Source organism: Coturnix japonica, chromosome 13, assembly GCF_001577835.2.
Source record: "Coturnix japonica isolate 7356 chromosome 13, Coturnix japonica 2.1, whole genome shotgun sequence".
Lineage (NCBI taxonomy): Eukaryota > Metazoa > Chordata > Aves > Galliformes > Phasianidae > Coturnix > Coturnix japonica.
Window position 1 is genome coordinate 5,360,394 of NC_029528.1, and position 15,224 is coordinate 5,375,617.

Consider the following 15,224-nt stretch of genomic DNA (forward strand, 5'->3'; position numbering starts at 1 on the left):
GATTTTCCCTAACTTAATTTACATTTGACTGGGGAATGCTACAGCCCAGCAATTTGCTGTGCATTTGCCAGTTAGAACAAGAAATCTCAGTGGATGAAAACCCAGTGAGTGTCTTAATAGGCAGCAGAGAAAATGAAGCAAATTATTGTAGAGAAGCCGATAGGGGAGAGCAAACCTGACTGTCATACAGCCTGGGAAGCAGCACTTTTCACTCTGGGACCTGGCTATGACAACCATGCTGTCTGATTTTTAACCTTCTTCACCAAAGAAGCAGAGCACTTTGGATGCTGCAATCCACCCTGGGATTTGTGCTGTACTTTCATGCATATAAACCAGCTGAAATCGTTTGCATTTATTTTATTTTTAATAAGAATTACTGTGATTGATAGTAAGTCCTAAGTGTCCTGTGTGGTGCTGACTGAGCCACCAGGAAATGTTCATCTTTTGCCCCCTCATGTGAAATTAAAGGGACAAGCACCACTGGAGGATGGACCAGACATCATAAGAGAGATGTCAGTAAGTTTATTTTCATTTTACACACAGATGCACATAACCAATTCTGCAGCTGAAGTGTATGTTTAATTTTACTGACAAGCCACAGTTTACACATTGAAAACACCGTAGTTTCCAAAACCTCTTCATATAAACTCAGTAGAGTTGTCCACTTGGCTGTCAAGATTTTTTTTTTCCAGTATAAATCTTGGAGCTGGGCTTGGTTATCACTTTACAACATGGGCAATTCTTCTGTCCTTTAAGCACTTCCTTACAACACGTTGCAAACCGTGCTTTGCTCACAGTGCTGGAGCATTGCCCCACATTCCTCTGCTCATTCACTCATGTTTTTCCCAGAGGTGAAGAGAGGCAGAGAAATAAATCAATAGGTAGTTCTGCCTAGGAAGTCATGCTTGACTTGAAACAGATATATTTTCATCACAATTTGGGGGAAAAGTGAGTTGTAACTCTTTTTCTTGCAGCAGGAGTTGATCTCAACCATTTACCAGCATTTTTCAGCACTTGGCTGTGGAAGTGCTAAATGTACAAATAAAGGAGTATCGTGGGCTTTCATGACATGTCTATCCATCTTCCCTGTATTTTCACGTTTGTGTCCAGCTTCTAAGCTAGGGTAAATAACAGAGCAGAGTGATAAATAACACTCAGGCACCGAACTCTTGGGAAGAAAAGCTGCCAGTGGACACTGAACATTTCTTAGGGACAAAATGCATAGACTTTCCTTTAGGAACCCTCACTTGGGATCGAGCTGGGCATTAAGTTGTGCTGTCTTAGAAGAAGAATTTGGGACGTTCATCCTCAAACCAGCCCACATTTTATCACTGCATTTATAGTGTTTTTTAACAAAACTTAGCATACTTTCAGCATTGACCTTCAGTGGTGTTTTCAAAGAATACTTGGACTGATGCAAGGCTAAATAATCTTTAATAATCTTTACTTTTGTTTTTTGGTCAAAAAAGCTCAATACTTTTTGGTTACAAGCATGACTTCTTCTGAGTGACGTCAAACTTAATGTGCTAAAAGCTGCTTTTAAGCCAAAAAGAAGATATCTTGTTTAAAACTGAAGGTGAGTTCCTGGCCATTTGATTCTCAGTTCTTCTCTTTGAAAAATCTCCCTCTTCACACACACCTTTTATCCCCATCACTCCCACCTCTCCCAAAGATATTTGTTCTCCTTAGGAACAAATGTGGCCACTTTTTGTAAGACCACACAAGATCTTCATCCTACAGCTTCCCATCTCACCTGCAGGGCTGTGTGCTCACAAGTAAGAGATGCATTTGACATCCTTGAGCTTTGTAGCCAAGGTTGTGATCTTCTATGAAGGGAGGAGAACTCAAGACACTCTCTGGTCCTAAATGAATGAGACGCATTCAAAAAGCCACAAAACCTTGCAGAGGAGTGTCTCTGTCATATGATGGATGTGAGTATGTTGAGCTACACTCTATTCACTGGTTTGAGGTCTAGGACAGTGCAGAAGACATCCTATCACAGGCATGAAGCTCAGGGGATGCACTGGGATCAGTTAGGGTGGTACACAGGTGCTTTATAGGGTGAGGGAGGAAATCCCAGCCCCTCAATGGGAGTAGGAAAACAGACTTAATTTACTGACTGGTAAGGGGAAAAATGATAATGGAAAGCTGGCTACAGCTGGGAAGTGCTTGAGTGTCCACTTGGGGGTGACAAAGTATTTCAGCTGTGTCTTCTGGGAGCTGGAATTGTCTTTTCTCTCCAGGGCCTCGTGCATGTCTGTTACCTTCTCTTTGGCTGCTTCTCAAAACCACAGCTGGTAAAATGGATCTGTTAGGAAACATGGACCAAAATTCCCCCTCGAGCTGCAGGAAAATGGGAGTCACCAGCTGCAGTGTAATCCCCAGGTCCCATTGCTACCAGCAGGCATAAGCAAAATGAAAGACTTTTGGGGAAATAAGGCAAGAGTTCACTGTAGCAGGGGTATAACCCATTCCTCATATGGGGGCTAACGTCATCTTGATCCCCAGTGATCAGACTGGAATGAGCTTTGGTGATGCACATAGTATGCCATCTTTCAGAAGCTGATATCCTTATCCATTGTGATGACTCTTTATGGAAGTCCCAGCCCCATTATAGCAACACAGAGAATAATTTGCCAAGCCAAGCCTGAGCCTGTCATGCTGGCTAAACTCATCCCTGTGCCATGATTCATAAGAGAGGCATTTCTCTGAAACACAGAAAATGTGCTTTGAAACTTGAGACACAGCACTTTATAAAATTCTTTCTCATGTGAAAGATTCACCATGGCCTCTTTCCCCCACAACTCCTTTGGTCCTCACCTCGCATCCAGCAGAGCTTGTGAAGTCATCAACTTGGATGGAAGTGTGCTGCCTTCAGGATCTTTTTGCATTATTGGGGTGCAGAAGAGTTTCCTAGACCTTACATTGTGCTTTGTTGCAAAACCTGAATTCAGTAGATGCAAAATCACTGCAAAGTACTCCTTTTATTATTGCCTTTATATCAACTTTAATGACCCTGCAGCTCTGCCCTATTTTTGTGCTTTTCAGGCTGTTCCCTGGTGGCTGCTGAGCCTTCATAGATCTCTGACCTCTGCAGTCCACTATAGGCACGTGTAAGGTTTGCTGAAGCACAGCCACAGGGCTTCTCCGGCAGAGACAACACATAAATAAGGAACAGAAATTTAAGCAAGGATAAGAAGCTGCTGCAAACAGCTGGGCATAGGGCATAGCAGGGTCCAATCATAACCCACCTGTACACAGTCAGACTCTACTCAGTTAGATGGACAGAAATAAAACTGTCTGATGCACAGAACTAACCTGCGAAGGCTGCAGACCTTTGAGGTACCCTTGTAGTATTACCATTTCAGACAAAGGAACATCCTTGCCTTCCAGGAGTGGTCATTTCACAGGTCATGCAGACAGATTTGTGGCATGCACGTACTATTTCAGCACTGTGTGACTACTGCCAACCGTGGTGTGAAGAGGTACAACTCTAGCAGCAACTTCTAGACTTTTTAGAAGTAACCCACATTAGGGTAGTTTTTGGCAAAGCAATTTGAGGAATCATTCACACACACAATATTTACTTATCCCAGAAAGCAAAAGTTTGCTTTACGTGATTTTTGGTTCCTCTCTCCTTTGGCCCAGAAATAGCAGTTTCTGGATGGTGGGGCCTGATGCTTATCAGCCCAGCCCAGGGCTCGTTCATATATGCTTACAACAGCTGCATCTCAAAGCCACAGGAGAGATAAATGAGAGCTGCTTCCTTAAGCCAGAAGAGGGCAGGTGAGGCTTCCCCAGAAAGTTGCCCCAGTTTAGGCTGAGTAAGAGCTGACCTTCAGGCTTATGCACAAAAATGCTATTGTGTAAGATTTGGATAAGCTGTGTCTCTCTTTTGCTGGTAGCATTGGGATTGTGTAGTTTGGCAGAGTAAGTCTTTGCTGCAGAATTTGCAGCCACAAAGCAGAGATTTCCAGCCCTCCCATTAGCCTGAGGGCAATAAAATATGTCCCTTCCAACCCAAACCATTCTATGTTTCTATGATTAATAACCCACTATTGACAGCCTCCTCATTCATTCACTCAAGAAGACAGTCTGTGAGCTCTTCTTGCTGAAATCAGTCTGCAAGGAGGCTATCTTCCCTTTCTCTTTCCTGCAGTCGTTTTCTTCAGCTTCCCTCCCTTAGATGTATCACACCATGGCAAATCACAGACCAGTAGAGAGCTGAGAACTGCTGACAGATGTCCTGTTGGTGCCAGGCACACTTGTGTCTTCTGCAGAGTCCACGAGATTGTGATCTTCAACCATGAAGATGCTCTGCTGGGCAGGAGTCTTGCTGGCAGCTTGCTTTGGGGCCCAGCGCTTGCAGCCAGGGGAGATGACACTGAGGAATGCCATCCTGAAGCGCTGGGACAGCAGGTTGTAGATGATGGGGTTCACAGCAGAGCTCAGGTAGAAGAAAACACCTAGAGGGAAAGGAGATAGAGACACCATTTGTGGGTGGAATTAAGCAAGAGGACAAAGTGGCAGATATTGTTAGAGCTCTCCATCTCCAGCTGTTCAAGAACCAGCTCTCTTGAGCTGTCCTGAACCTGCCTGCAGCACAGCCCTCATCCCCACAGTGGGATCTGCACAGCTGGTGCCCCATCACAGCTGCCATGAGATAACTTCCAGACAAGAGGAGCTGATTTCTCGCAGAACCCCCAGGACGACTGTATGAGATTGAATCTGTCTGAGCTGCATAATGGCCACATTCAGCGTTTTCCCATGGCATGCTGAAAATAAGCATCCTCCTCGAAAAAACTCTCATTTTATGGTTTGTTGGGCTATAAATGTTCAGCTGTATCACTCAGCTCTGGGCAGGAGGTAAGTCTGCTGTCCTGTCATTTGGTAGCGTTTCCTGCAGGACGATGCCTGCTGCTGTGTATTCATTAGAAGCAGCTGAATGACAAAAACATTCATTTCTGAATGTTTCCAAGATGGAAAAAACAGCTGGTAATGATGCATAATGCCCTTTTTTCTTTTTTATCATTCTTTTTTCTTTTATGTTTTTTTTTTGCAAATATTCAGACAACTGTACTGGACAGCATCCTGAATGCTGCAGAACCTTGCCAGTTGTTTTTGTTTAAGGCACAGATCTCATCACTGTCTACCAAATCCAAGAAGCTTTTTCATGCATGCTTCATGTCACGTAACAATAAATGACTACACTCTTCAAGTAAAACACTTACAAATACTGTGTTATGGGTTGTTTTTTCTGCCAGCACCTCTGCAAATGGAAGAAGAAAGCTTTACCTGATACGACATGAATTAAATTGAATATATTAGCCAGAGGCTCAGTCCATTCCACAACAAAGCTGAAGAAGAGGCGATCTATATGGAATGGAGCCCAGCAGACAGCAAAAACCATCACAAGGACAACTGCCACGAAGAAAGAGGAGAAGAAAAGTAAGTTGGTTATGTAAGGACATGGCTCAATTGCCAGAATAGAGCAAAGCTGGTTGAGAAAGTTGGATTCAGAATGAATGAGAACATGTTCTCCATGCAGAACTTGGCCTCTGCCAACTCCATTAAGGACTCTTGCAAACCTGTATCAGGTGGGTACTGTGAATATCTGTGGGCACGGTTGGGGGCACAGAAAAATAAGCTGGTTTTGCAGTGGAAGTCCAGAAGGTGACTTAAGCTGCCTAAAAGAATAATGGAGCATGAAATATTGAAGCTGATTAATGTTTCCTGCACAAACGTCATCTTGGTAGCAAGGTGAACTTTGCCTTAAATATAGTCCTTAATTATGAAGTATTGAAAGTGCTTCAGGGTAACTGGAACACCAGTTGTACAGAGTGCTGTCCAGTGTGTGAGTTCACCTTTTTCTTGGGAAGATCTAAGTGTTTATTTGCACTTTGAGAAAGAAGAAAATTTGCTTATGAGCCTTTTGATCATTAACCATAATGCACCAGTCTCGCATCTTATGCCTATTGTTTGGTAGCTTTTATTACAGGATCTGGTCACTGAATATTCCACTAAGACTCCAGAATGTTTTTTATGTATACATTCCTCAGCTGTCTAAAGTAAACATTCACACTTTTGCCCATGGTAAACAGAGGACTGAAAGATCCACCACTTACACAACATCTTGGTGACTGATTTTCTGGATGGCCTCTGAACATTCACGGACATTTCCTCTGCTTCCAAAGATCTGTCTCCTTTCAGCTGGCAAAGGGAGGGAGGGAGAAGAAAGATTAGATAGGAGGTGGCAGCCCCACAACACGCATTGCTTTTGATGTTTTGCAGCTGTAGTTTGAGTTTAAGAGGGCAAAATTTGAGACAACTTGGGGTTCCTTAAAACAAATTAGTGTTGAAGTTTCAGTTTTAGTCTACACTGAAGGTTGAAGCCTCAGGTTTCAAACAATGTGCAAACTTTGTATATCTGAGAATGCATATTGACAGCAAATTGGTATTGCAGTTCCCCCCTCCTTTCTCTCAGTGACTCAATATTTGGTTCGCAGTCTGTTCAATTTCAGCACTATTTTCTCTCCTAGTAAAATATTCTTTGTTTGTTTTCCTAAAAGAGTTCCCCACAATTAAGCACAAAGCAATGATCCAAAAAAATGCCCAGAGAGGTCTTAGTGAAACACAGCTGTAATCACTGGGAAAAAATGGTGTACGATTCGAAGGAGTTCGTTTCATGCCCTGAGTGTTTGGACTAATTGATATTCCATCCAGCTGATGAAAAAGATCCATATATATTCTATAGCAGGCAGCCAGTGCATGTGATCAGCACAGATCCAACCACCCACTGCTCAATTACAAGGATTTGTACTTTTGCTTTGTTTTCTTTGGTTTTGTTTGGTTGCTTTTGTTTATTTATTTATTTTTAAAATGAGTTTCTAAAAAAAAAAAAAGAAGATACAAAGAAAAGCAATTTATCCCCTCCCAAATGCTTCTCCTCCCATATGTTTATGGTGAGATCACTGACGCTTTGGAGATGAAAAGACAATGGCTAGATAATCAGGATGAAAACGCGTCTTTGCCTTGATTATAAAAGGAATCATCTATGCAGACTGCATAATTGCACCCAGCTTCTTGCAGAGAGGGCTGCTGATTATACTACATCTTCAGAGCAATGCTTTTATACAGAGAGAAACTGGAAACAGAACTTTAAATCACATGGGAAAAAATATCAGGAATGAGGGACTACATAAATATCAGTCTGGGCTTGAAAACACATGAGTTTTGCTATCTTCCTATCCATTTTGCACAGTGATTTTGTTTCCTGGTATATGATTGACAGTATTTATCTCTTACGTTGTTGTAACTGCAATCAAAGAGACCTTCTGCCAATACTTTATTTATTAGTAAAGCCAATAAAAAAAGAAACACATGCAAATTGAATTACATTCAATTACAGTTTCCCATGTTTTACATTATTCCCTTTTGTCATGTTAAGTCCTATCTGCTGTTGCTTAAGAATAGGATCAGCTGATTTGTGACACATCTGGTGATAAAAGTCTGTTTGGATTGATTAAAATCTCTAGCTTCCCTTCAGTAGTTTTCAGCCTCAGCAGTAATTTATCCCAGGAACATTCCAAAGCCTGGTAGAATACAGTGCTCTGATGCTGTTAGAAAGCAGGGGCACACATATCTTTATTTTTCACCCTCCTCCTGTCATTTTGATGATGCTTCAAGGCTCCTCTTTAGCCTCCAGTGGTAATACATGGTGGTGGAACTAGTAAGAACAGCCCAGCAGTTGCAATTTAGTAGAACAATGAGTCATGAGAAAGGAAAAAAGAAATGAGTCCATGGCAAAGCCTGAGTTCATGCCAATGGTATATTAGAAATACTACCAAGGTGGTGGTTACTTTTACATCACTGGATGTGGATGTGTGAGGCCATATAGAGTTGCCTGGAGATGAATGTTACCTAGTCATTGCAAGAGACTTAAAAGCATCTGGAGCAAAAAGCTGGAAATTGGATTTCCAATTTGACATCTTTATTAGCTACAGCACTTTATGTTGGAAGTCACCAGGCAGAGTGAAATTAGGACCTCACTTATCCCAGGCAAACATGACGAGGCCATTCAGCAAAAGCAGGACAACGTTTTTCTGTAAGTTTCCTGCAAGTTACTGACACAAACAGTGATCAAATGTTCACTCCAGATGAACAAAAATGTGGTGTTTAGAAGGTACATGCCTTCTAGTAGAGCATACAGTCCTGCCAACCAGAGTGATTTGTCGGTGCTATTGGGACCCAGCTGCTGAACTGCCATTGCTGCCCTGTGTGTTCTTAGCTCACCTCATTGCAAAGGGAAATGTGATAGAACAAGCTGCATGTGAAAGGGGACAGACCCGCTCCAGAACTGGACTCTGCAGAAATCACCCAAAGGTAGCCAACATCAACATGTGGTTCTGGTTTGAACTGCAGGGTGTTTTAGGGACAGAACAGGTCTTGATGAGAAAATCAAGACAAGCTCCACAGTAGCAAGAATAAGTTGCCTCGACTCGAAGACAGTTAAAATGTGCCCCATGTGACCAGTAGAGAAGAGTTGGACTCCTAGAATAATTTTGCCTAGGTGTGGTCAGTCTGGTCACATCTGGTTATCTATTTCCCCTTTGTAGATGCCTCAGGTAGGTGGGCAAACAGGTCTCTGGACTCTCTGCACTCTTCATTGAATGTCAAAAATCCACACTACCTCAAGTACTAGAACTTGACTTTTATGTTGTAGTGTTAAACCAGAAAGTTGTAAAATTAAACCCATGTTGATCATGAGGTGGTGGTGATGAAGTAATCAACCTGAAGTCTCAGTTGGTCATGTGAGAAGGACAGATAAACATATATATTTATGTTTAAAAGTAATGAAACTAAGAATTAAGTCAATGACCACATGACAGGGTACCCTTTCACAACTGCCTGATGTGTCACACGTGCTTCCTTCTCTGTTTTGTCCTGAGGCACAAACTCTGGAGCTCTGTCAAAGCTTGAAGGAGAAACTATATGAAAAAGATGCTCTTCCACAAAGTCAGCTAGAAGTGATGCCTCTGCCTGCTGAAATGGAGATGTTTGCTGAATTGCAGATGTTGTTCAGGTTAACTCCGAGCTTTTCCACTGCTATCTGTGAGCAATGCATGGCACTCAGGAGATTCTGCAGTGTCGCTGAAGCTTGAAGGTTTTCATCAGCTGTGAGTAGTGAAAAAAAGTCTTCTCTTGGAAATTACACATGCACACCATTTCCCTATCATTTCTGTCGAACATAAAAATGAAACCTTTGCCCAGCACAGCTTGGAATGCAACGCAGACAAACCGGGGGCACGTGTTGTTAAAATCTGGAAGTAACAATTGGATACACAGAAAAGCTAAGGCATATACAATAAATATTGCAGCCCTTAGGAAAGACAGCTTGAACAAGTCTATCAATAAACAGATATCCCTGGGGAGCAAGCCCTTGTTTGGCACCTGGCTTCTCTTCTAGGATGAGGATTAGGAACTGTGAAACTATGCAAAGATTCCACAGCAGCCACTGAACTGCAGTTGCTTCAAAGATCTTCTGAGTGTGCAGACTGCTGGTAGATAATCCCTTTAGCTTTTCCAGGGTAGGGAAAAATTTCTTTTCTCTAGTTCCAGAGAGCAGTAAATACCAGCCATAACAATAAAAAGATGTATGAGCTGGCACAGATTTTGTTGATTTTCTTGCACGTTGTTTGGTAAGTTAATCAGTCTTTACAAGCGTGTTGCATCCCTTTCTTTCTCTGTGATCAAACACAGCATTTTAAACTCTAAATTATATCCAGTGCAGTGAGATAGGATTCATATTTCTGAAATGTATGTAACATAAGAGAAGAAAAAACCCACAGATTCTTTATGATTAGTAACACTGGGCTGTACAGGTTAATAATGCTGTGATGCTGACTTGTTTTCTCCTTCTATTTAAATAATGGCAATTGGCAAAACTAGTCTCATTTTCTGAAGAGATCCCAAATGTGAGCTCTAAGGTAGCCTTAATCAGTGGTGAAATTGTACTACAGTTATCCAAAGAGAAGACTGCTGAAATTGCTAGCTGCAGCAGCAAGGGAGCATTTCAGTTTGTGACAGCTTTGTGAGTTTTAACAACTGAATATTAACATCCTCTCCAGGGAAGGAAAAAAATAGAGGTGTAATGGAAATTCCACAGTTACAAGAAGAGAGAAAACAAATCATACACAGGATTCTATCACCAGCCCACTCCTTTTCATTCTTTCCACATTTTCCTTCTGTTTTATTTCCTTCTAGTCCCTATCACAGAGGTGTAAATCTCTGAGAGGTTGGAATCATCAGTCTACACAATGGGATGTTTAAATGACATTCAAATGTGAGAAGCAATAGGTTCTCTTTTAAAAAAGGTTGGGGTGTATTATTTCAAAGCATTGCTGTATTCTTTTGAGCACAGGATTACAGCAAAGAAGGGGTGTTTCCGGGGGGGCTTCAAACAGATAATATTTATAAATATATATATTTTTGGCAAGACGGATGGGCAAGAAAATGTTGAAGTCACAGACACAAACACACAAGAATGAGTTACAGAAACACTGAGCACTTGAGCAGGACTTACTCTTAGCCCCATCAGATAGTACAGCACACTTATGACCCCCATAGGCAGCACATAGAAGAGGAAGGAAGTAATCTGGACAATCCAGTTGTAGATCCACATGGGCGCAACCACAGTGCAGGTGGCAGAGCCAGGGACCATGGTGCCATTGGGGAAATATTGCAGCATGATACCATGGGTGCCCATGTTGGGGAGGGCAAATAGGACGGAGAGGACCCAAAGCACCACGATGGTCCTCAGGGCACGCTTGCGAGTGCTTTCCAGCTTGGCACGGAAGGGATGGAGGATGGCAAAGTATCTCTCCACGCTGACTGTGGTCACGCTGAGGATGGAGGCAAAGCACACCGTTTCAAAGAGAGCTGTCTTGAAATAGCAGCCAATGGGACCGAACAAGAAGGGGTAGTTGCTCCACATCTCGTAGACTTCCAGTGGCATCCCAAAAAGTAGTACAAGCAGGTCTGACACGGCGAGGCTGAAGAGGTAATAGTTGGTTGGGGTCTTCATGTTCCGGTGCTTAAGGATCACCAGGCAAACTAGGAAGTTACCAATCACCCCAACAACAAAGATCACAGAGTACACCAGAGCCATGGGCAAGAACAGATGGCTGCGTTTGGGCCCACATAGGAAGGCTAAATAATCCTCAGTGCTGTTTAAGTACCTCCTGAAATGTTCCTGCAGAACAAGGTGGTTAAACCAGGAGGAATTGCTGATCCAGGCCATTATTGGACCTGCTGAAATGTCCCACAGCTGAAATCCAGCCTTCTGTAAGTCCCTCTGTGCTAGTTCACTCACTTTTTGCAGGGAGATAGAGAGAGGAGTTGCCTTGCCAGACCTAGATGCACAAAGCCACGGAGAGATGAGTGTTTGCCTGGCTTCGGTTGAGGGTTTGCTGTTGTAACAGCTGCTCCCCTGTGAGGAGTCCCTAAGCCAGAAAGCCCCTCCTTTCACACATATTCATTGGCTCACTAAGTGCATTAGATTATAGAGTAAGAAAAGAGGTTCTGGCTACTTGTATTAGCTCCTGTAGCAGATACATTTACAGAATGAGAGATGTGGGATTCAGAGAGATGGGAATGTGAAATATAGGGTGAGAAACTTGCCGTGAGATGCTTGTGTTTGTCAGGTGGTGGGGAACCAGACACAAAAAAAAACTGTGTTGCTGCTCTCCACCAGCAAAGAAAGAAAATCCAGCATGATTTTATCTTTCATATCTCTGCTGATTTTTATTCTCTGTTTGCTGCAGCAGTAAGTACTTGGAAATAGAGTGTGATTGGCAGAAAGTCGTCCTGTCTTTGTAGTCATTCCTGTGGAATAGGTATCTATACAGCTTCAGCCTCTTTTTAAGGAGTATATATATACATATATATATATTTCTCCTGAAATCTGACACAGGGTTTTTATGGCTCTTCTTATATCACACTATTTTTACATCTTTTATCAGGGAGCATTGTGTCAAAGTGCACATGCAATTTGCACTGGGGGGTTGGAAAAAGGGCTGAGAAGAGATCAGAGAATGATGGAATTTGATCTCATTTGGGGATCATATCTTTCTGAAGATCATATTACTCCAAAGATGAATTTAGTGCCTCTAGATCTGAATTTACATGAATTCTCATAGATTTCTTCTTCTCAAATGAAAACTATTCTACAAATGTACTTTCTGACCTACAAGGGTGATGACTGTGTCACAGTAGAGTATTTAACTCCTGACTAATTCCTGATCCCTCGTTGAGGTGATGGCCTCAAGATGCACCAAGGGAGGTTCAGGTTGGATATTAGGAAACATTTCTTCTCAGAAAGAGCAGTGATGCAGTGGCACAGCTGCCCAGGGAGCTGGGGGTTCAGTGTCCCTGGAGGTGTTTGAGAACTATGAAGATGTGGCACTGAGGGACATGGTTATGGGCTGGGGTTGGACTTTGAGATCTCAGGGGTCTTTTCCATCCTTAATGATTCTGTGACAGAAGGCATCACAGTTAAGTGTCTTATTGCATTCTAACATCTTCTCTGACCTACTCTTTCCTACTTTAACTTCTGAATTAGCAGTAGTCCAATAACCTTGGAATTTAAAGAAAAATGTTGCAATGAGCACAACTGTCCCCCAAAAATAGCAGCAGTAGGTAAGGAACAAAGGTCTGGTCCCACTGCAGCATCTGATGTGTGGAGCTTTGAGGATTTTTTTGCCTTACAGCAGTGCATTCATTTAAATTGTTAGTGGCATCGAGCACACCACAAGGACTATGCTAAAGGACAGGAACACTTCTCCTGTGATACCTTTCAGACCTGCTGAAATCGTCTCTCACATAAACTATCTCCATTAGAAAGATTCTACTGATTGATTCTAGCTTTGCACAGAGGCATTTTGCTCAGCACACTGCTGGCTTTGATTGGCCTGGGGAGCTGCAAGTGTGCTCCTTTGACCTGCTTCTGCCTTCCTTAGGGATCCAGCTGAACAAAATTCCTTTGCTTTTTAGCAGTGTCAAAATAATGTGGATTTGATCTTGATTTACTGTTGGCACTAAAGGGGAAATCATTGCTGAGACTGACTGCGTCATAGTTCTGGAGGAGAGAAACTATGCAGGACTGAACACCTTCTCCTTACACTTCAGGGTTTTTCTCATCCTCAGTCTCTCACTGATATTTCACTTATTTCTCTTTCTCCATCTTCTTTTTTCACCTGTAGGTTCCATAGCATCATAACCGAGGTGAGTAAAACTTCTAAAATAGCCACCAAATTGGTCTGCATTTTGTTTCACATACATTAACCACCCTAGGGAAACTGACAAGGAAACTTGAGGTCTGTTCAGCTTGAACTCAGTGTTACAGATAAGGAAACAAAATTGGATTGAGTTATTACTAAAATGCCAACAAGGCAGCCAGGCTGATCTTGAGAGGAAAATTATGGGCTGTAGAAACACAAGAGGGCACTTGAAAGTATGGATGTGCCACCTGCACCTACTTCCACTTGTTCTCTCTCCTGGATGCTTTCTGACCCCACTGGGGACAGATGCTGAGTGGCTGTTAAGTGTAGGAGCACAGGAGGAAACCAGGGCTATTGGTCTATCAGGCTACAACTGGAATCATATCACTGTGACCACAATTAACCACAGTTAAGAGGCATATGGAGAGGACAAGAAGGGTCAGGAGAGTGAAATATATATTGCAGTTCATTTCTGTCCCAATAAGGATAGGAGGATATATCTAGAAGCTAAAGATTAGTTCTGGCTCTGCATGATTGAAAATACTTTATTTTTACAGTTTATATGGAAAATAAATATAGATTTTTCCTTTTGAAATTAATATTAAAGCATCTGGGATTTTTCCAGATTCCAGCTCCATTAATGTTTGCTGTTCTGCACTAAAGGAGGATGCTGTGCTGTGTGCTGGCTGTAGAAGTGTGCAGTTTCAAATAGGAATGAGTTAGTCAATGTAATATTTACATTAATGTGATGTGTGTTATGTAATGTACATGAATGCAGTGTAGCATGTGGCAGGATAAAAGCCAGACAAGATTTTTTGGCATGATTATGCCCTGTTCTGAGTGTGCCAGTGTCTCCTCAGGCACTGTCTACACCCTCACTGCTTGTAGCATTTCTCTTGCCACATTTATGTTATGGAGTCTTTTCCTAAGCTAATGCAATAGCACTACGGCACATTGCTGTGTTCCATTAAGGGCAGCAAATTGCATTTTTAAGAACAGGTAAATTCAAGTGCTTCCATGTCTCCCAAAGCTTCCACAAGGGCACCAATTACTGTCTGTATATTGGGTTAGTAAATGATGAGCAATTTTTTATTTCAGGGAAAATTGGACATATTCATCAAAAGAGACAGAGAATGGTAGAGGTAATCAAGAGTATAACAAATGCAGAAATCCTTCATGGGTCATGCTTACAGAGGGATATATTTTGAAGAAATATGGACCATTTTAATGGTCTAATTTGAAGTTACTCATCTCAGAATATAGAAATCTACTCATGCTAAACAAGCTTTTTTATATATTTACATCTCTGTGGTGAGGCAGAGGTTCCCCATCCATCTTCATACTGTGGAACCGGGAAGTAGTGTCATTGTGCTAATGCTGTGCTGAGAGACACTAACGAATTGTGTTGATTAGCTGCGATGCAGTACTACACCAACATACCTGCTTGGCATCCTGGGCCTGAGCTGGCCTCTTTGAACAGCCTTAAGACATTGCTCAGGGTCTGCACATGGAGTCACTGAGAAATGTGAACTGCAGGTTGTACAGAAAACCTCAGGACCATATGGATGAAAAGAAGGAGGTGCAAATTAGAGGCATAGGACTGGGGAGCAGAAATGTTCAGCCGCACTACTTTGTATGTGTTAACACAATCGCCCCACTCCTCTTCTAAATCACTCAAATTTAAAAGTCAAACTTGGTTTGACTTTTTGTATTATTTTCTCCTTTGAATGTTCACTGCAGTAGCTACAGTGTGAGTTGTTGTTTTCCTAAGTATTCAGTATAACATTCAACACGTCACGAAATGCATAGATATATTTGATATGTTCTCTCTCCCTCCAGGCTGGAGGAGTGAGCTTCTCTATAACAGTTGCATCTGCAGTAGTCTTTCTGTGCCTTATTGTAAGTTATTTCAGAATTATCTAGGCTCTTTGCAGACAGCTTCTCCAT

General features: G+C 42.2%; 1 protein-coding gene across 1 annotated transcript; it reads right to left on the reverse strand.

Moving 5' to 3' along the window:
• Window positions 1-511: 511 nt before the first annotated feature.
• NMUR2 (neuromedin U receptor 2) lies at window positions 512-11,457 on the reverse strand. Its single transcript, XM_015875607.2, has 4 exons — window positions 10,583-11,457; window positions 6,126-6,210; window positions 5,296-5,421; window positions 512-4,466 (listed from the first exon to the last, which is right to left on the reverse strand). The coding sequence occupies exons 1-4, from the start codon at window positions 11,297-11,299 to the stop codon at window positions 4,207-4,209; spliced, it is 1,188 nt and encodes a 395-aa protein (XP_015731093.1). The 5' UTR covers window positions 11,300-11,457; the 3' UTR covers window positions 512-4,206.
• Window positions 11,458-15,224: the final 3,767 nt, after the last annotated feature.

Bases quoted from the DNA above. Each gene is read 5' to 3' on its own strand.
- NMUR2 (XM_015875607.2), bottom strand. From the start codon at position 11,299: ATGGCCTGGATCAGCAATTCCTCCTGGTTTAACCACCTTGTTCTGCAG. The intron at 5,422-6,125 runs GTAAGTGGTGGA...TCTTCGTGGCAG, and splicing joins ATCAGTCACCAAGATGTTGT to TTGTCCTTGTGATGGTTTTT. The intron at 4,467-5,295 runs GTAAAGCTTTCT...CTTTCCCTCTAG, and splicing joins TTTAATTCATGTCGTATCAG to GTGTTTTCTTCTACCTGAGC.